Here is a 23,067-nt window from a genome sequence, read left to right on the forward strand (position 1 = left end):
GTGAGAATAACTAACAGCACCGAATGGTGTGTGAATGAGGTGGAAAGGGGAAGCTCAGAGTCACATATGTCACCAGAAGGAAAGTTAGAGGTCAAAAGATGAAAATGTATAAAACTGAATCCTATGGTGGGCAATGTCCATGATCAACTGTACAAATACTAGAAATCACTTCATGAACCAGAACAAATGTATGACAATACAATTAGAAGTTAATAATAGAGGGGCGTATAGGGAAGCACTATATACCTATTACAAACTATATACTACAGTTAGTAGTATTTCAACATTTTTTCATAAACAGTAACAAACGTACCATATCAATACTAGGAGTCAACAATTGAGGGGGGTTGGTTAGGGATAGGGGAGGTTTAGAGTTTCCTTTTCTTTTTTTCTCTTTTCATCTTTCACTTTATTTCTTGTCTGGAGTAATGAAAAGTTTCTAAAAATTGAACAAAAATTAAGTGTGATGGATGCACAGCTGTATGAGGGTACCCGGGGGCAAGTGATTGTACACTTTGGATCTTTGGATAATTGTATGGTATCTGAACAATCTCAATAAAAATGGAAAAAAAAAAAAAAAAAAAAAAAGACAGGGGGTGCTGAATATCAACTCCCAGTGCTGAAACAGCAGTATGCGGGTGGGGGGTGTTCTCCAGACTGGTACATGGAGGTAGGCCCAGCAGTTCAGCTTGCTTATCCCCAATCCCGGTCATAAACAGGATATGGGGGGATAGAAAGAGGAGACAGTGAAGAGAAGTGTGAAGAGAAGCGGGACAAAACAGTATCTACATCCGACCATTTCTATGCCTTTCAGTTTCCTTTTACCACTATAACTCAGGAAGATACAAAAACTGCTATTCAAACTCACTCTATATATTTTTTGTATTTATTTTCAACAGAGACACTTAAAAACATACTCCTTTTATGAACACCTATGAGTGATGGCATTATGACAAGTATTCTTGGCTCTCATCAGGGAGCAGGAGGAGCAGAGCAGAAACCCCACGAGCCAGCTCAAGTCAGAGCCAGAACAGAAATATCACAAAAGAGTGTCTAGACAATGGAGCGCCTTGTGCGCTTCTAATGGAAGGCTTTTCTACTCGCTGTGAAATTTACATTAGCAACAGTCAACTCTTCCACATTTGACCCAGCTTAAACTATTTGATGTCAACAGAAGATAGGCCAGAGTAAACTACAACTTAAATTTCTAAAAGTAAAATGCATGGCCCAGTAAAAGAAAAATATATTTTCTTATATATTTTAAAATATATATTGCAGTCCCATTCTAGGGCAGGAGTTACCTTTCAAACACCTCACATACCACGATGTCCATTCCATCTTCCTCAAAGAAGCAGGCTTTACAGTCTACTTTCAATCTTGGTGATACGAAAAAATAAAACGTAAAAAGTAATTTTCTGATTATAAAATTGAGTCTAAGACCTACAGTTGTTCATCATAATGTTTATTTCCTTGGTTGCCTCAGAAAAGTTAGAGATAATTCAAATTAGATTAAACCTCTTTGCCCAATGACAGTTAAAGACCTCAAAAGACACACAGCTGTTTTAGAAGCATTTATACTACATGTAGAAGTTTAACTTTGCCTCTCTCCCCCTTTCTCTCCAGAACTAGTACCCTCCTTGAGAGCATTTCTCTCTCATCCCTCCCAAGTGAAGAGACAGTAAATGTTTGTTGAATGGGACAGGGAGTTTTAGAAATACCACGCACTCGGCCCTTGACCTAGCACCAGCATCCCACCACAATGCAACAGGTGAAATGAAAGCAGACGGCAGCCTGGAGGAACCCGAGAGCCTCTCTGCTGCTGAGTCCCACCGTTTTAGGTGCAGCCATGTATCAGCTCTTCCCGACCTGGTCTCTGGTGACAGCGCATTGCCCACATTGTCTTCCTAGGCTTCTGTTGCCCCTGCCTTACTCCCTCTTATTCCCCATGACACACACCCCAACCTCCTATTAATTACTGGTAGCCATAAAAAGAATCCATCCCATTTGCCATGTTTCTGGTGAGGACCTCTCTGCCGATGACTAGCCTGCTCCCTCACATTCTCTCAAGTTCCATACCTATTAAGATCAAAAGATCCTCACTTGGATGGGCCATTATCACCCAGATGTGTGAACACATACACACGCCAGTCTCTTGTCATGAAATCATTTTCCAAAGTGTGTTCCCCAAGGTGCTCTACTAACCAGCCAAAAGCCTAATCCCATAATCTGGTAAATTTGAGAAACACTGACTACTCAATCTAGTCAATGCATAGTAGCATGTTAAAGGATCTGAGAAGTCCTGTAGTTACTGTTTAACTTTATCATTAACTTTATCTCAGTATATATCAAACATATCTGACCACAGAATTCCTACTTCATGTGATACCAATTAATACACCACAAGAATATAGAATAATTGGGTGAACATATAATCACTTCCCCTCCCAAAATTCTCCATTCTTGTTCATCCCCTCTGTCTCCCAGGCTCACAACTTGGAACTCACCCTTGATTACCCTTTTGTGTTGAAGATGGAATCAAAACCCACTTAAGCACTCAATGAGGTGGAGAATGTACATTCAGACAGTATTAAAATCAGAGATGGCAGCTCTCCAAATGCCTGACAGTATATGAAAATACTGTTTATATTTTACCCTCATCTGTTCCCAAGAGAGATACCTGCATGCTGTTTTGTCGTAGGATCATCTTCTTCACAGAAGATGAACAAGCCAAAGTAAATTTTCATTTCATATACCACTTTGCCAAAACACGATTAGCCATTATACTTTCAAAGTCTATTTTCCATTGTTACGATAGATACAAGGAAATCTTAAACCTTCCTTCTTTCAGAGCACTAGTTTTATTTTTTTGATTAACAATGCCTTCCTTTAAGATGCATTTGAGGAACTTAAGAAGAATATGGGTGAGGGAGAGAGAAGGATGGCATGGCAGGCATGAGTCGTAAATGGCCAGTTGGGGTTTTGTTTGTTCAGTGATTTAACATGAAATGTGCTGTCCACACATGGAATGAGTCATAATTTTCCTATAAAGTAGCTGTATGACACTGGACAACCTAATTAATCTCCCTAATTAACCTATGGAGATCCTTTCCAGATGTAAAACATTTGATTTATTCAATCATGACATAGTCCAAGCGCTTCCCTTTACCTGGGGATGGCACCTCTTCCCCCAATATATTTGAATCCCATCTCACCTTCAAGGTTTTAACTAACATCCAGCCTGCCAAATGATGGAACTTTCAGGAGTGATTTCCACTGACATGCACGTCACACTTGTTCATGACATTTTTACATGTATGAGATGCTTGAGGGCAAGTCACATTTTATTCAGCTTTCCTTTACATTTCTAAAATGGAGGTTTGCTTCAGTCACCTATCCATTTATCCTTCCATCCATCCATTCATTCATGCTGGATATACCAAGATGAGAAGGGCAAAGTCCTGGATCTTTTTTTTTTTTAATATATAGTTTTCATTAGAGAAGTTGTAGGTTTACAGAAAAAGCATGCAGAAAATACAAAGTTCCCATATATCTCTCCTATTAGTAACAGCTTGCATTACTGTGGTACCTTTTTTTATAACTGAGGAAAGAATATTATTATAATCGTACTATTAACACATTAGGGTTTATTGCTTGTGTTGTACAGTCCTATGGGTTTTTTAATTTTTATACTAGTAACATACATATAACCTAAAATTTCCTCTTTCAACCACATTCAAATATATAATTCAGTGTTGTTAATTAATTCCCAAAGTAGTGCTACCATCACCACCATCCATTACCATAATCCTAAACAGAAAATTCTGTATGAATTAAGCATTAACTTCCCATTCCCTATACCCACCCCAGTCACTGGTTACCTATATTCTAGTTTCTATGAGTCCTGGATATTTAATGAGTTCAAAATTTGGGAGCAGAGACAGACTCATTAACAGACTATGGCATTGCACAACCATGACAATAAAGCCATATATAGAAGAGAAAAAGGAACCATGAACAATTCTACATGGAGAACTAAGCCTCACAGCAATGATGAGGCTTGAGCTAAATTCTGAAGGATAAATGGGAATTTGCCAGGTAGAGAATGAGGAAAGGGTATTCTAGCTGAAGAAAAGCAGGAACAAAGGCAAGTATGCATGAAAGGATGTTGGCTTCCAGGAAAATAGCCTGGATGCCTAGCATTGGAATTCTCTCTCCCCTCTCCCAGCATAGGGAATGGGAACTTCTAAGCACAAGGAGAGGGAGATTCTCAATGTGGGGGTGGGAGCATGGGGTGAAGGGCAGGAGAAGTGCTCAGGCCAGGAGGCAAGAAAGGGAAATTGGAGCCAACATGATAAGGTTTGTGCCTTGTCTTAAAGGCAACTGGTAGTCATGAAAAGTAAGCAAAGGTGTGGCATGACCCGATTTGTGACTTTAAGATCAATGATCTGGCGGTATTATGAAGAATGAAGAAGAAAAAACATGCAAAAGTGAAAGAGACCAATTAGGAGTTTAATACAATAATCCAACTGAGGCAATAAATCTAAAGATGTAGAAGAGGGAATAAGTTTGAGAAATATTTGGTCTGCCTACCTAGCTGTTCCAGTTTGCTAATGCAGCCCTTTTGCAAAAAACCAGAAACGGATTGGCTTTTATAAAGGGGGTTTATTTGGTTACAAAGTTACAGTCTGAAGGCAATAAAGTGTCTGAGGTAAGACATCAACAATCCGGTACCTTCACTGAAGGATGGTCATTGGTGTCCGGAAAACCTCTGTCAGCTCAGAAGGCATGTGGCTGGCATCCGCTTGCTCCCAGGTGGCGTTTCAAAATGGTGTTCTCCAAAATGTCAGTGTCAGCTTCCAATGGCTGTCTTCAAAATGTGTCTCTCAGCTGCAGCTAGAGCTTCTGTCTGAGCTTTTATAGGGCTCCAGTGAACTAATCAAGGCCCATGCTGAATGGGTGGGGCCACACCTCCATGGAAATTATCTAATCAGAGCTATCACCTACAGTTGAGCGGGTCATATTTCCATGGAAACAACCTAATCCAAAGTCTCCAACTTAATCAACACTAACACGTCTGCCCCCACAAGACTGTATTAAAGAATATGGCTTTTGGCGGGACATAATATGTCCAAACTAGCACACTAGCCATAGTTCATAGACACCACAAGGATAAATCGTTGATTGTTAACTGGTTTGAACATAGATGGAAAAATCCCAAATTCTGTTATGTTGTTGAATCTACATATATGCATTCCACATAGTCATTGAGTGTCAATTACGTGTAAAGGACAGCATTAAGTTCAGACTCTTGACTAAAGAGTCGAAAGAGACAGATACGGAGGTTCAAAGAATCCATCCTAATGTGAAGAATCACAGTGAAGGTGTTTCTCAGTGCTCTGATGCTGGTGTGATAAAGTTTAGTGGAAAATAATAGGCCCGAGATAGTTTTTGCATAGCTTACTGTTAAAACACCCATCAGTCTACCATTTGAAAACTAAAACATTTTTCAAAACACAGACATGTAAGAAGCTCTAACATGAAAGAAAAAGCATCTTCCCAATCTGACAAATTTAAAGTAAACAGTTTAGTTAAATATGTCTCTAAAAATGTCTTGAGCTACAGACAAAAATGGGAAATTTGCTTCTCCAAAAGAAATTTCCAGAGGAGCTTTTCTGTCTTTGAGAGTAGGAAAGGGATATGAAACAGTTTCAACTGAAAAAGAATTAATACTTGGAGCAATGTTTTGTTTTCAAGTACAACTGCTACTTAGAAGGTTTAGGGCATACTACATTTTCCCTGAAAGCCTCTCTGTGCCTAAGAATGTTGACTGGTATGGCAAGAAATTGCTTATGAAGCTCTGCTATCCTGACACTTGATATTCAACCACTAAATAATCAGGGGTACAGACAACGTCTAATGAGTTGAATAATAGAACAGGCCCATCTTTGTCAAGACTTTCCATCTCAGGACTGCCTGCTGTGTTCATTCACCTCAGTCTTACCTGAAGCACTCCTTCCATCACTAATATAAAGATAACCCAGTGCCTCAATAACAACAATCTCTAAACCTGGTTCATACTAAATAGCTCCAGCTTTAATATTAATTCTTCACTGTAATCATCTGCTCCACAGAGTCCCAAACAACACATTATTTTTTTAATCTGGGCTTCCCTAAGTAACAGAAGAAGGAAAGAGAAAATTACTTCAAAAGTTACTTAAAAGAAGACTCTAAATGGTATTTTTTTCATATTTTGTTTCCATTAGAAAGAACAAGTTCATGTCACATATTTATTCAAAACAGGAACTTCCTAAATATACCCAGAGGTCAGGAAGCCAGATCTTCTACCTGATTCTACAGTATAATGTTTAGCAGGATGACCCTGAGGTACTTCAAGAATGGAGATCCTCAAAGAGAAGTCAAATTAAGCTCAGGGCACTCCAGTTACTACTACTCATATTCGACAATGAGGGGTGAACCCAAAATGTGGGCCTTCCATGAAAATATCCTCGCCTCCAATTGTTGGAATTCTTTCCCCTCCCCCAAGTTGTTACTGACCTTTCTGCGAGTCTCTAGACCAGCACTCACTATCTGCCTCGTATTTGTGGCTATTTACCTGGGTGTCTATTTAATTCACCAGAATGCTAAGCACTGGAGGGCAGGGACCGTGTCTTGGTAATCCTTGTCTCCTTCAATGAGCCTTGCACACTGGAGATGCTAAATATTTCTAAATTACTTTAGTCGACAATAAACTCTTTTAATAGTCATCAAGAATATTTAGATTTATGGGTTAAGTACTCTGTGCAATGCACTGTCTAGGTGCTAGAGCTATTACAACAAAACAAATAACCCCTCTCTCTCCCGTGGTAGCATCTAGTGGTAAAAGTGAATTTGTATTAAGTAGAAATAGTCTCTAAGAGCACAGATTTGCCAGGTGTGTGATCATGGGCAAGTTATTTAACCACTCTATACCTCAGCTTCCCCACCTGAAATGGAGACGATACCTCATAGATTTTCCAGAATTAAATGAAAAACTGTATGTAAGGTGCTTGGCCATTATTACTGTTACTGGATTTCACTGGGTAAAAAAAAATCAATCATCATAATGCTTCTTTATGAATTCTAGTTATGAAGAATTAATGTTTCGATCACAACCGCTTTTTAAAACAGCAAGTTAACTGCCCCGTTCCTTTGTTCGGGGAATGGAGAGCATGACGCAACTTTTACAGGACAGTTACACAGCACAGACAAGCTAGGAGGAAAGTGATCACTCCGAAAAAGGAGAAAGGAAGAAAAGCAACAGCCGTCACCATATAGTCTTAGCCTGGGAGGAAAACCAATGGGAGAAAGGAAGAGGGCCAAAGCCAACAACCCACAGAGCTTTCAGGTCAGTAGAGCTGTGTTGAAGGTGGCACCCTGAGTGGCCGGAAGAGGGTCCAAGCAGCCCCTCAAGTAGAGGCCCATGCCAACTGCTTCTGGCTGCACCCAAACTGTTATCTACTGTCAACGATGGAAAAACAACAAGGCATGTGTCTAGGAAAAAAATGGCCTGTTGTCAGAGAACAGAAAGTCTTTTATTTAGAATTGTGATACTCAGGAACAAACACACCACCATACAAAATTACCCAAAGCCATCTTTTACAAAGCTTGGCATCCATTCAATAACGAATAAAGAAATTCTAAATCGCGAGGCCAAAAAGATACTCCTCCCCAAGGCAGTTAAGAAACAGGGGCCAAATGAGACCAGACACTCATGTGGCACAGATTTCTAAAATCACTAGAGGAAATCACGAGAGACACTTAGATGTGAAAAGGTGAATTCACAGTCCTCTACCTGGACGTGGCCAGGCCTCCTGCCACAGGCTGCTCTTAAAGGCTTCTTTGAATATCAGCAAGGCAGAACTGGAATCCTGTTTGGATCCTCTATACGGAGTTCATTAAAGTCAACAAATCTTTGTGGAAAGCCTACCACTATGCAGTCCACAAGCCAAAAATGCTTTTCCATTTTATTTTTATTTTTTTGTTGTCAAAGAAATGTTGTGTGCTCAGCTATAATATGGGAGATTTAAACATAATGTGGACAGGAATCAATGCAACCACCAAATTCTAGTTTTCCCAAATCTTCTATGTATCTAGAACCTTAAAACTGAACATTACATGGTCTTTTAAGGAGATGTTTATAAAAAGTTTGTACTAACATGGGAAATTTTATATAATGCTAAATGAAAAAACATACAAAGTTATGCATGTGAAAAAAAAAAAAGTGGTGTCCGTGGTATGATCTCAACCAGTTAAAAATGTATGGTAACTTCTCTCTCACTGCCTCCACCATCCTGGTGTGTGCATTTGACTCCCCCATCCTGGCCAAGTCTTCTCACAAGACTTAGACTCAAGTGGCTCGAGGCCAAGAAACGAAAACAGAATTGTCCCATTCCCCAATGGATTTGAATGAAAACTGGCAATAAAATCAGGTACAACTCCAAGAGGAGACACTGGAGAAAAACCAACCTGGTCTGTAAGGAATCACACGCAATGGCACACATATTTATGCTGTGTCAAGGTCCCTAGCATCTCGTCATATCAAGTTGAAAAAGTCACCCTTTCGGAATATTTGAATTTATTTTATTGGGAAAAGAACTGGATTTTTCTTTGTTTTTATGCTTTTTCATAAATAAGTTGGTTTAATAATAAATATGTGAGACCTTTTGTATGGAAAAAATATATGGCAAAAGAACTAAAATTAAATATTTAAAAAAAATGTTAACAGTGGTTGTCCCCGCATGATTAAATTATCGGTGCTTTTTACTTTTTTAAAAATATACTTTCCGTGTTTCTACAATGACCAGTTATTATTTTTCTAATCAGCAAAAAAATTATGTTTTAAGAAAATAATGTATACTAATGTAACTAAAAATGACAGTCTATCTCTCCACATTATTGATGTCTTTCCATAAAGTCTCATTTGATTTACAACACCTCCTAACTAGAAAACACATGTGGCTTTCAATAGTGTGTCATTATATTTCCCTTTCCAGGTCATTAATAAGAACGTTAAGTACATCAGATGTAAAATGAGTCATGACGGTAATTCATAAGACACCACCCATATAGATCATTCCTGCCATTTATCAGCACCCTTTACTTATAGTTATTCATCAGTTCATATACTTGGTGACTAAGTGGATGAGGTAAAGTCACTTCCAATTAATGCTGTTCCAAATAAAGTACTGAGACATTTTATCAAATGTTGTCTAAGTCAAAGAATTATTTCCTGCTGCCCTAACCAACCCCATGAGTTCCTCTTCCATACATTTGAAAGGGAGTGAAAAAATGTTAATAATAACTTCACTTTGCAATTGTTTTCCATGTATGATCAAAGACCATGCTTAGAGATCCCTCATTTCCCAGTATTTGAAGTTTTAAGGGGTGTGATCTATTTGCATAGGGTCTATAGCTTTACTTTTCTCAGTTTTCTAGTAGTTCTCCAGTGCTTCACAAGTAAAAACTCTTTCTAAACAGAAATCTAACTAATTATTACAAACATTTTCTCAAATGTGAGAAAAAAACACAGCATGATAAAAACCAGGCCCCAAAAGTTTTGATGTTCCATTTCTGCCCCGCTACTCTTGAACTATTTACTTATCTAATGTTAAAATAACGCAGATTTCACAGATATTTCCATTTCTCATGTCATCTCCACTTGACATGAGCATACTTTGATTTTGCTGACTTTTAAAAACCAAGATTGACTTTTCTTAAGGATTCAAGTTTGGGGTGCAGCAGACTGAGTAAGAGGAACCTTACTGTAAAGCAATTTCTTATCTGCTGAAGCAAAAGTTCAATTCAGTCTGTGCTTGGCTGTCATTCACACTCATTCATTCATTCATTCATTTTACCTTCAGTTTAATAGCAAGTCTCAGGAGGAAGAAAAGAGGCTTCTAAGGGCTATAAATTCTAGTTAGGATGCCTAATTTTTAGGCAAATTTGATTCTCCCCATATGAGCAAATGGCAAGTCTTTCTCTACTCATTTTGTATGCTCTCATTTTCCTGTTCTGAAGTATTTCCCCCTTCTCTTCTCTTCTCTCTGTAATACACACAAAGACAACCAAACCACACAGAATAGGGGAGAAGAAAACCCCCAGAGAAAAACAAAGAAATACGAAATTACCTAGTTTAATCACGTGATTTCTTAAATGGCACTGTTTGTATGTGTTATTTTTTCAAAGGTATATTTTGCTTTTTATTGGGGAAGGGGAGACAAAGTGCACAGTAAAATACCCCAATTGATACATTTTCTAGACTTGAGAAATTCTTGCTCTTTTCTGTTATGGGGAATGTTCATTTCAATGTTCTCCACTTTAAAGTTCCTGAGAGCAGCAACAACTCTTGTGCCTTTCAGAAAGACTCGCCATAGACTCTGCACAGGGGAAACACAATAGGAATTCACTGAAGATAGTGACAGCGGAGGAAAAAGACCAGAAATAGCATTTCTGGAATGTACAACCCAGTACCTTTTGCTGAGTTATTATATCTAATTTAGTTCAGGCAGATGGGTTTCAGATGGTTATTTACCCAATTTTACCGGGATTTTCAGTAAAAAATTTCCACATCCTCCACCCTCAGGACAATGAAGAGTTTATCAGCCCTTAGCATTGGCTCCTTCCCCCTTACTCCCAATCTGATCACCATGCCTCAAGTTGAACTGGGCTCCCCTTTTTTTCAGCCGTAAGTGGGACCAGAGAATAGTCAACCATCAAAGCCCACATAGTTCTTCATTTCCTCGTGGACTCTGTTTAGCTTTCTCTCTTTTCCACAATGACCATCGTTTCTACACAGCTCCTGACTTCCAGTTTCTGGACCATCTTTGTTTACTGCATTTTTAGTCGTCATCTCTTAGGATACCCCTGCCTCTTTCTAGTCATTCGATTTCATGACAAGACAATCAAGCCACATTACAATTTTCATTTCATACAGAGTTTCTTGACCAAAGTTAGGGTTGGGCTACACACAAACATATTGCTTTGTGGCCCCATAAACCATTTTCATTTCTTGGAAACTTAGCTCCATTCCCCTGACCCAGCTGTATATCTTTTAGTCTCTCATGAACTTTCTCAAGACCTTTTTCACCTCTTATCCAGATTGCATTGCTCCCCTTCTCATGCTTAATGACCTATGCCTGTGGGAAAACCACTGAATATGAAAATTACATCAAAATGTTAAAGATCCTATAACACTTCCATGGAAAGCAAAGTCTGGTTGCCCATCAATTACACTCTGCTCATCTCTATATTGCAAATCAATAATGGGACACGTACTGCTTAGGCAGATTACTTTCATGTCTGGGAAGAGAGTTACTAGCTTTATAACACTGCAGCCTCTTGTGATTGGAAAAACAATAGTATCTGTATTCCCATCACTTGAAAAAATAGGATTCTATATTATGAGTAAGTATACTTTCTCTGCTTCTACCAATGCCTGAATCTGGGGGCCAGGGTGGTAGTGTTGGTACTGGGGTTTGAAACACAGGAAATTAAATCTAAAATGAGCCCTACAAGATATATAGAGAGCATCTAGCTCTCCCGGTGCAGTAACTAGACAGGGCTAAATGCTATACCCAGATGCATATTTGGACTACTCTAAGATCCAAAATCTTGCCACTGTACATCATATATTGTCTTATTATCAACTTTGTTAATAGTCTAGAAAAGGTACCCAAGAAGTTTCAGAAAAGCTGCTCCTAGTAGAGAGAACAAATGAGAAACCCAACTAAGAAGTCAAAATAAAAAGAACAGACTGAGCAGATGCTACCAAAACAGAGCAAGACATATTAAAATCACTGGTGAGTGAAAATGTTTAGCAAGTGAAAGAAGAAAAAAATGAGGCAGTAAATTCATCTTTACCACTCCTAACTTCCTCATCTTAAATGAGCAAAAAGAAATAGTTTCTAAATGCTAGAGACCCCAAATTTTTGGTTTCACCTTTCCAAACATTGTCTATTCTGTTCCCCCAAGTTCGGGAATAAGTTTAATTGAGGTGACACTCCCAAGTCACAGGCCATTCATAAAATGGCTTAAAATGTCCTTTTGATGCAGAAGTGGCTTTTAAGGCAATTTCTGCACACTCTTAATTTGTGAATTGTTCATTTTATAGCCCAGGTTTGGAAAGAGAAAAATATTTGTTGGAGGTGTAATTGGAGGCTATTGAGCTTGTTTCCATTTGTTTCTAGAGCATTTATGGGTATACTTGTATTTGGATTCTAGCCTCCAACAACAAAAACCTGAGTTGAGAATAATGCTGTCATCTCATACTTTTTAAATGTCCTCCAATGCCACAGAAAAGTACAAAACATGTTTCTGATTAACTGATTGACCTCTGTGATCTAAATCCTTTAAACATAAGAAAAGGCACATCATCATGCTTATTTTAAAGTTGCCAGTTTTCATATAGCATTAAACTTATTCTACCCCCTACTGAAACTCAGTTGGCTAGAATATCATTTTACAACTGATGAGAATATCAGTGAGAAAAAAGACAAGCTAGTTACATAGCCATGAGTAATTTTAATGGCCACACAGAAATTTTTAAAGCCCTGAGTTTTAGAAACCAAAGGCATCTGCAAACTTCAGGATATAAATATTATGAAACAATGATTAATATAAGCAAAGAACAAATGATAGCCATAATAGAATATTTACAGATACTTCTGTGAGGATATCAATTGAATCAAGTAAATGATTCAGCAAATAATTTGCAACAGGAAGGACTTTCATTTCCTACCCCAAGGAATTCTGGGTCAGAAGGTGAGGAGAGAAAACAATCATACAACTGGCTTTCCCCACTATGTACAATGAATCAAGTACTATCATTTACAATTAACAATAGCGACCAGGCGAAATTCATCTTTTCTCAAAAGAACTGTTTTGAATCCACTCTCTTTAAATCCTTGATTATAGCTTCAAGTAACTGGGTGTGGCTAAGTGAGAACAAGCTGTCCTGGTCATCATTAAACCTGAAACCAAGCAATCACCTTGTCACCTCACTCATCTTTATTCTAGAGGCTACAGGCACAGGGAGTCCTAGTCCTTCCTTTAAGCATTTTGCAATCTCTTTGGATTACATGACTGCTCAGCTAGTTAATGGGGATTCACAGACAGGAGACCTTTTTCCCAACCCATCATCGTCAGATGAGGAGAATAATATCCTTTTCCCTTAGTGCCACGCAACATGAACACATGTTAAAAAAACCAATTCTACATTTCTACAAGAGTACACCGAGACCTTTTATGAAGATTTCCACTGGGAAGCAAAACTGAGTGTCTGGAATTGAGAAAGTCTTACTTTTGCTCTGTTTGGACTTTATACCATATGCTTGGGTTAAGTCAGCCTTTAATCTGGAAATTCCTCTTCTAAGAATTTAGCCTAAGGAAATAATCAGGGGATGCTCAATGATGCATATACAAGAATATTGTTTCTAATAAGAAAAATTTGGAAGCAACCTAAATAGTTGCGAAGTGGGGACTGGCTCAATAAATGGTGGTACATCTCTACAACGGATGCAGACCCTAAAAATGACCATGTGGCTATCTGATAGAAAAAGGGGGCTCATAATACATTATATTTAAAAATAACTGACCCCATTGTTGTATTACATGCACATTCAGGCTCAGAAAAAAGTCTGAATGGATACATATGGAATGTTAACTATGGTTGTTCCTGGATAATAGGCCTAAAGGAGATTTCTGTTTATTTCTTTATATTCTTCTATTTTGAGTCTTTATTATTATAATTATTACAAAGAGCTGTAATCAGAGAAGTAACAGCAATTTCCATTTTGAGAAACAAACAAGCAAAGGGTTCCAGAAGCACTCAACAGTACAACAAGTAGTTTATAGGTCATGGGACGAAGGACCCCTGAGGCTGCTTGTCCTTTTCTCATCTCAACATATTGGTCTGAGGGGGCCAGAGAAGCTACCAAGAAAGCTCAGTGTCACTGCTGAGACGTTTCTATATTTCACCTCTTCCAATCAATCATGCTTTCATTCATTTCCCAAAGGAAGAGTCACCATCTTACTTCTGCTCATAGATATCTAACTCTGATTTCGACTTTTTCAGAACTCAGAATCATGGCACCCAGCAATAAGATCAGAAAGTTTAAGCTATCTTTCACACCACTGTAAGAGAGAATAGAAAAATTCTCTCAAGCCATTGCAGGTGAATACATCTATTTTAATGAACAACTGCCTGCACTCACCTCATATTCTGCCTCTGTCCTCCTCCTAGGCCAGCAATAGATGGCCATTAAAAAAACCCTTCAAAAAGTTCTCCTACTCTTAAAATAATGTGTTAAAACAATGTGCTGCCTTTTTGTCATGCAATTTTTCTCTTTTTTATAATTTTGAAAATATTGTAAGTTAAAGTGGACAGAAAATGACATTAAGTGGCATATGTTATAGACAGCATCAACTGTCACCTTTAAAAAATTTTTTAAATGAGAGACAGAAATACAGAAGGCATATGACGCATTGTAAGCCTTATTTATCCTGTAGTTTATTTAGAGAATTTTAGTTCATGTTTAGAAAATGACAGACTTCTGCTTTTAGATAGACAAATATGAACAATTCACACAGAGAAATAAGATTACCTATTACTTTCAAACTTTTAGAAACTCAAATAATTTAGCATCTTCATTTTACTTCATAAACAAGTACAAGAAAACACATGCTGAGTAGTATAAAATTAGCCAAATATCTTTACCTCTATAACAAGCAGTTCAGCTGCACCCAGAAGTCCTACTCACAGCTTCTCCTTTCACAAGGCAAACTCCAAATATCAATGTCCCCAAAAAGTACAATGCCACACAGCTGGCTCACTTTGCGTGGACATACATAGTCTTCTCTCCTAAGCTAACCTGAAACTCAAGCTGGATTTGGTTACTGCACAAACATCTGTAGTTGCTAAACATCTCTGTGACATGGTGTAACAGTTACTGCTTATGCAAACTGTCCATCTAAATTACTCTCTGCAGTATGAGCACATGAAAACACAAGACACTGAGATATCGGAAACATCTGTAAAAATTAATGGCTCACTTGGCCAAAGGAGGTGAAAGGATAAAACAGCTAAATAGTTACAGTCCAATACTTGATTTTAGTAAATAATCCTTCACTTTATAGGTTCCTCCTTAGCATATCCACAACCCCCCACCCCTGCATGGGATCCTAACCGGCACACACCTCATTTTAAACCACCAGCGCCAACCCATTACAAGTCTTGTGACAAATGGTACAGATAAGATATCAGCGAAGGGGATTTATTACATCTCTAAAAGCAAAAAAAGAGAGAAATACCTCCTCTCCCATCATGCAGTCAGCCTCCTCTCTTCAGTCTGAAAAGGTCCCAGAACTACCCTGGAATCCTCCCACTTCCTTCCAACAGCCAAAGGCACGGAGCCTGAAGAACCCAGCCTAACCCTGAGTCATACTCGGGACCAAATGAGCAATGAGGAGAACAAAGCTTGCATTTGTTTATGGCTCAGGAAGCCAAGGCCGATTCGTGGCTTGGGTGGCTTCATGAGAACTTTCCCTCCCTTGCCTATGTCCCTGCAGGAATCTAGCCTGCCTCCTGGGGCCCACAGGTGTGACCATTTGAACAAGGAACACACTGAGGGAGTGTTTATTTGGCAGGATCCAATGACCACTTCTCCTTAAAAACATCAGAGAGGAAATAATAAGCAAACTATCTTTCAACAGATATTATGATTGGGGAGTGAGGGGTGTCTAGAATATGGTTTGGATATGAAATGCCATTCGTGAAAATGACTGTATTTTAAAGAACTAAAATTAGTTTTCTGACACAAAAATTACTCATAAAAAAAAACCTGAAGAAGGAAAAATAGTCATGGCTTTATAGAAACATTTCTCTAAGGAAAAATACAGTGATATTGTTGCCTGCCATCCCAACAGATCGGAATGAAGTGTTTAAATAGCAATCTTGGTTTTTCTCCAAATGAAATACCATTTTAATCACCATCTCAATGAATTTAGAGCCCAGTGGTTAAGAATTCAGAACTCTGGACCCAGAGGGTATGAGATTCGAATCCCAGTGGGGCCACTTCTAGCTGGGAGACCATGAGCCACTTATTTTTGCTCACCTCATTTTCCTTATCTGTAAAATGGAGATAAGAATAGCACCAACCTATAGGGTTGTTTAAGGATTAAATAAGTAATACATGTAAAGTGCCTAGAAAACTGCCTAGCACATAGTAAGTGCCAGATCAGCAACTATTACAAATTCAGGAGGACTTCACAAATCAGGATAGCACGTCAACACTATCCTCACCTTGATTATCGCATTGCTCTGTATAGTTAGATTTCAATAACCTGTTTCAGTTATTAACCACAGTTTGAAAAATTTTAAATTAAACTACTTTTAAAACTATTCAATATTTATTAACTGCCTGCAGTGTGTCCAATTCTTTGACTGAGGTGCTGCCCCAGCCTTCAAGAAATTCACACTCTACTCAGGTAAATATGACATAGATCTGCTTATATATCACACATAAAAGATGTGGGAGATGTCACTAGGCAGTAAATGACAAGTGTGATGCAAATGCTATAGAACCAGCACTTGGAATTCAGAGGACAGAAAAGAAATCACCTTTTCGAAACCTAATTAGGATAGGGGAGAACACGTGGATCTCCCTGCGGAATTCCAAAAAAGTTATGTAGATAGTCTTCTCTCGAGGAGGTGGAATATAACTCCCCACCCCTTACACATGGGCTGTACTTGGTGATTCCCTTCCTGAAAGCAAAGTTTGGAAAGGGGGGAAAACCAGCATGACATCATAGTGGAGAAATCTGGCAAGCACTACCGCGGCCAGGTGTTCAAGGTCAACATCATCAGAGATAGGTCATGTTGATAGCAGGTACTCTTGATATGACGCGATGAGAAGGGTGCTTCACCTCAGCGGTTTTCCTCCCCCAAACCCACAACCCCAGTCTAACCAGGAGAAAAACATCAGACAAACCCTTAATGAAGGACATCCCACAAAACTCCTGAGCAGAAAATACTGGAAAGTTTAAAGACAAGCCTGTTTAAGGGATGGCAAGATGAACAATAATTTTTAATCTTACAGGTATCTTTTACTCCTAAATATCCCACATTATTTTGCCCACTGATATTTACAATGTGCAATTCCTACCATAGGCTAACTATAAATCAATTTTCCTAAACTTTATTCTCCCTCCTAAATGATTTCTAGCCTCTTTTCTATAAAGGTACAATTCTTCTTTCTAAATAAAAAAACAACTCCTTAGTAGTACTCCTCAAAACTGCCAAGGTCATCCAAAACAAGGAGAGGCTGAGAAGCTGTCACAGACCAAAGGCAACATGACAACTAAAGGTAATGTGAGACCCTGGATGGGAACCAGGAAGAGAAAAAGGACATTAGGGAAAAACGAAGGAAATGGGGACACAATATGGACATTGGTTAATAATTATGTATCAATACCGGTTCATTAATTGTGTAAAGGTACCACATCAGTGTAAGATGTTAACAGTAGAGGGAGCTGGGTGTGGGACATGGGGGAACACTCTATACCATCTTCACAACTTTTCTGTAAATCTAAAACTCTTCTAAAATTACAAGTTTTTAAAAAAAACCTGATTAGGAAAATAAGCCTGCTGATTTGTGTGTCTGTGTGTGTGCATACACACACACACAGACACACAATGTGGATATGCATATATATACATGATTATAAATATGTATGTATGTAAATGTTTTAAATTGCCCTCCCAACTTGATTTTTTTTAAATTATATCCTTAGCCTATCTATTAACAAAGATAGTTGACTGCTGACTCCTGGCTTTTTGGATCCCAAAATAAACAAAAGAATTTTCTTTAAAAGGAAACTTGGCTCTTCTGTCAGTTCTGCTGCCAACCCTGGCTACGGCAGACCAGCTTAAAGAGTGCGCATCAGGTGGGCCCATCTGCCCCTTTCCAAGAGCTACTAGAAGTTCCTGGTGCCTAGCCAATTAGTCAGCAACCATGGAACCCCAGGGCTGGCAACAATCCCAGCTGCTTGCTCTCCCATCTTCAGTCCCCATTCCATGGTGCCTCCCCAGTTTTCCTTCCAAAGTGCAAATCTGTTCATGTCATTCCCAACTTAACTCCTTCGCTAACTCCCCAGCCCACCCAGGAGGCACACAGCCTGCCAGTGGGCTGACAGAGTCCTGTGTGAAGAGCTTGGTCTCCCCTCAGCTTCCCTCCAGGGACTCACCTCCACCAACACCATGCACCCTGCATTCCAGTCAAACCCCTCTTCTCCACCCCTTCACCATAACCACGATCTCTCTATGTCCACATGCACACCATGCTCTCTGCCATTCATCTTTTAATACTTTGCTCAAATATCATTTTTCCTGAAAAGATCTCCCTGACATCTTATCCCTTCCTTCTTGACCTCCAAGAAAGTTATGGGTTCCTTCCTCTCTATTCTCCTTAATGCTTTGGACATATCTTCTGAATTATAATGACCTTTTTACATGCCCACTTCTCTCAGACCCAGGGACAATCCAAAGCACTAAAAGAGAGGCCTGTATGTGACAGCTGCTCCACAGCGGTGATGTGGAGGAGGTGTTAACTCTATTTCAGTAAACTATACCAGACCCACCCCACCCCAAACAAATAACCTGTTGGGTAAAAAAAAAAACAAAAACAAAACAAACCTGTCCTTATTATGGAAACACAGCTTCTAGACATGTCACCTAGCCAATCCCCTTCCAAACAGATTGCCACCCCTTAGCTCTTTTGTATAGAAATTCTAGAGCTGCTGCTGCTGGTCCATAAAAAAATTCAACAAAGCTTCAATGAATGAATGAATGAATGAATGAGCAAGCCAGCCAGTTAATGAACAAATGGAGGAGTGAATCTGTAGTAAGACCTCAAGCAGGCCCCAAACATAATGAGTCTTCCTTTGTAATTTTGATTGGATTTGGACAAAACACTATATTCATTCATCCATTTGACAAATATTTATTGAGGGCCAATTATAGTTTAACAACTATTTACAAGGAATTGTAAATACAATGGTGACTAACACAGACAAGGTCCCAAATGCATGGTGCTTATTTCTAGTGGCTGATATTTAATACTTGGTGATGTGAAACAAACAGCTACCACAGATATAGCAAACTTCAAGTCCTAGCTAAGGTGTTAATACTACTTCTCTTCTGAGAAGTATGAAAGGATATAAAAGGCTAATTTGTTTTAAAGGACCTGCCACTGGCCTTCCTAAGGCTCAGTCTCTGACCACTGAATACTAAAGAAAGAAGGGTTGGCTGCAGCCATAACTATCACACACTAATCAAAAGTAGCCTGGAAAGTGCTGAGGCCAGGTGTACATAAGGGTCCCTTATATTGTTCTATCTGCTTCCTTGAGTTTGGAATTTTCCATAATAAAAAGTTAAAGATAGTATCCTGGAGGCTACAATGTTTATTTAGAGGCACTCCTTCCATTATAATAATAAGCTCAACAACAAGAACAACGGCCATTAATCAAGGGATTATTAGATGCCAAGCACTATTCTAACCATTTTGGTGTGGGGCAGGGCTTTGTCTTATTCTAATTTTGCAGATGAGGAATCTAAACACTGAGAGACTTGTCAGAGACAAGGCAGAATTGGAATTTGAATCCCCGTTGTCTGGCCTGCACTAACCACGTTTTTAAAGCCCTCTGAGAATGTGATTCTTGGTGATGCTCTGGCTGCAATTCAACATTTCTTAGCTAATACACATTGGTGGGTGTTTTACAAAGTGTATGTAAAGCATATGTAAAACAATAAATGGCACCCAACATGTCAGAGCAACCCTGTAATAATGTTTCTGTTTCCCTTTCCCCACACCCCTCCCCTCATCCTTACTTTTCCTAGATTAGGAAACTTAGCAGAAACACTCTGGGAAAAGATAGCACATAAACCAAAGTCTGAAAATTCCAGACATTTCATTCAGGCAACCAGTAAGCATCTTAATAATGTCTGCTCATTAAAAATGGATTGTCCAGGGAAGAAAGAAGATGGCAGCATAGAGAGGAGTGGAAGTTAGTTAGTCCCCCTGGAACAACTAATAAACAGCCAGGAACACCCAGTAAATACCCTGGAATAACTGTGGGGGGATAAACATGACTGTCCACACATCATACACCAACCTGGATTGGGAGGAATGCCTGAGATCGCAGCATAAAATCTGTAAGTAAAGACTGCAGACACACGCCGAGAGCCCCTCCACCACAGCAGCCCAAACTGCAAAACCTCACTGTGCTAGAGAGCAGCATTCTCTGAACAAGTGAATGTACCTCAGTCTAGCTCCAAATGGGGCTTTGATTAACAAAAGTGGACTGCTCAATACAAGCTACAAATCCCCAAAAAGCAGACAGAGGCTTTTAGTGACGACTGACCTTAAAGAGCCAGCAGAATTCTCTAGGCTGGGAGGGGGAGCCTAGAGGACCGGGTGCCATCTCTGGCCTGCGGATGAAGCTGGGAGGACTGTGAACTGGCCCTGAAGGGGGGCTTTCTGTCCATTTTTTTCTCTCTCAACCTGGGCGGCTCAGTGGAGAAAGCCGCAGCCATTTTCAGTTTGCAGCTCTCTGATCCAGACAAAGGTGGAGATAGCAGAGTCAGAGAGACAAGGAGCCTATTTAAATGCAAATGAAAAACTCCCTAGGGGGTGTATCTTCCCTAAGAGGAAGGAGGTGGTGCCCAGCCCCACTACTCACCTTCCATTCAGAACCAGACCCCAGAGCCTGAGAGAAAACAGCCAAAACAGAAACTAAGCAGGCCATACCTCCTTATACCAGTCAGGAGTGACAGGCTGACAGGCGCCACCTGCTGGGCACAATAGGAAAAGCACAGTGACTAGAGGCCGCACAGGGTGTGTCACTCTTCTAAGACACACCCTAAGGGAGACCTGATACTGAATATTGCCCCCTTCTGAGATCGGAGCCTGTTCTGGTCTGGGAATACCTGATTGGGGTAACCAAGGAAACCAGATGCCTACACAACAGAAAATTACAACCTACATGAAGAAAAACGAAGTTATGGCCCAGTGTAAGGAACAAACTTACACTTCAACTGAGATACAGGAATTGAAACTAATGCTAAATCAATTCAAAAAGGTTAGGGAATATAAGGCAAAAGAGATGAAGTGTATAATGAAAACACTGGGTGAATATAAGGTAGAAATTGAAAGTTCGAAAAAACCACTGGCAGAATCTATGGAAATGAAAGGCACAACACAAGAGATGAAAGATACAATGGAGACATACAACAGCAGATCTCAAGAGGCAGAAGAAAACACTCAGGAACTGAAGAACAAGACACCTGAAATCCTACACACAAAAGAACAGATAGGGAAAAGAATAGAAAAATATGAGCAACATCTCAGGGAATTGAATGACAACATGAAATGCAAAATGTACGTGTTATGGGTGTCTCAGAAGGAGAAGAGAAGGGAAAAGGGGCAGAAGCAATAATAGAGCAAATAATCAATGAAAATTTCCCATCTCTTATGAAAGACATAAAATTACAGATCCAAGAAGCGCAGCGTACCCCAAACAGAATAGATCTGAATAGGCCTACACACTTAATAATCAGATTATCAAACATCAAAGACAAAGAGAGAATCCTGAAAGCAACAAGAGAAAAGCAATCCATCACATACAAAGGAAGCTTGGTAAGACTATGTGTGGATTTCTCAGTAGAAACCATGGAGGCAAAAAGGAAGTGGTGTGATATATTTAAGATAGTGAAAGAGAAAACCTGCCAACCAAGAATCCTATAACCTGCAAAACTGTCCTTCAAATATGAGGGAGAGTTTAATACATTTTCAGACAAACAGACAATGACAGGGTTTGTGAACTGGATACCTGTGCTACAGGAAATACTAAAGGGAGCACTACAGACAGATAGGAAAAGACAGGACTGCGAGGTTTGGAACACAATCTTGGGTGATGGTAGCACAGTAATGTAAGTACACTGAACAAAGATGACTGTGACTATGGTTGAAAAAGGAAGTTTAGGACCCTATGGGACACCAGAAGGAAAGAGGAAAGATAAAGACTGGGACTGTATAACTCAGTGAAACCTAGAGTGCTCAAAAATTGTGATAAAATGTACAAATATGTTCTTTCACGAGGGAGAACAAATGAATGTCAACCTTGCAAGGTGTTAAGAATAGGGTGGTATTGGGGGAAAATGTAATCAATGCAAATTAGAGGCTATAATTCACAGAAACATTGTATTATGCTTCCTTTAATGTAACAAAGGCAATATACCAAAGCTAAATGCATATAAGAAGGGAATATAAGGGAGGGTATGGGACTCTTGGCATTGGTGATGTTGTCTGACTCTTTATTCTACTTTAGTTTAATGCTATCTTTCCTTTTTTTGCTTCCCAGCTGTCATGTTTTGTTTTGTTTTATTTCTCTTTCCTTTTTTTTTTTTGTCTCTCTACCTTCTTTGACTTGACTCTTCCTCCTTTTTTTTGGAAGAAATGGAGATGTCCTTATATAGATAGTGGTGAGGTTGGTGAATACCTAAATACATTACTATACATGTTTACTTAGGATGGAATGTATGGGGTGTGAACAAAACTGTCTTAAAAAAAAATGGGTTGATGAAACCCTGAGAACACTATATTGAGTGAAATAAGTGAGATGCATAAGGACAAATATTGCAGGTCTCACTGATATGAACTAATTGTAATATGTAAACTCATAGACATGAAATATAAGTTATCAGGATATAGAATGAGGCTAAAGAATAGGGAACAGTTGCTTATTATGAGCAGAATGTTCAACTAGGTTGAACTTAAGTGTCTAAAAATGGACAGAGGCGATGGTAACACTTTGTGAGAATAACTAACAGTGCTTAACAGTGTGTGAATGTGGTGGAAAGGGTAAGCTCAGAGTCCTGTATGTCACCAAAAGGAATGCTGGAGGTTAAAAGATGGGAATGTATAAAACAGTGAATCCTGTGGTGGGCAATGTCTGTGATTAACTGTACAAATATTA

The 23,067-nt window shown here is 39.2% G+C and overlaps 1 protein-coding gene across 7 annotated transcripts in view; it reads right to left on the reverse strand.

Moving 5' to 3' along the window:
• The window catches only part of SH3KBP1 (SH3 domain containing kinase binding protein 1), a 411,078-nt gene that overhangs the window by 153,413 nt on the left and 234,598 nt on the right, over positions 1-23,067 (reverse strand). Inside the window, exon 1 of one of the 7 annotated variants that reach the window (XM_037821534.1) lies at positions 15,346-15,464. The exons of the other annotated variants lie outside the window; for them this stretch is intronic. Within the exon in view, the coding sequence (XP_037677462.1) occupies positions 15,346-15,360 (15 nt within the window). The 5' untranslated portion in view covers positions 15,361-15,464. Of the gene's footprint in view, positions 1-15,345; positions 15,465-23,067 lie in introns of those variants that run through there. 7 annotated transcript variants of the gene reach the window in all.

Source organism: Choloepus didactylus, chromosome X, assembly GCF_015220235.1.
Source record: "Choloepus didactylus isolate mChoDid1 chromosome X, mChoDid1.pri, whole genome shotgun sequence".
Classification (NCBI taxonomy): domain Eukaryota; kingdom Metazoa; phylum Chordata; class Mammalia; order Pilosa; family Megalonychidae; genus Choloepus; species Choloepus didactylus.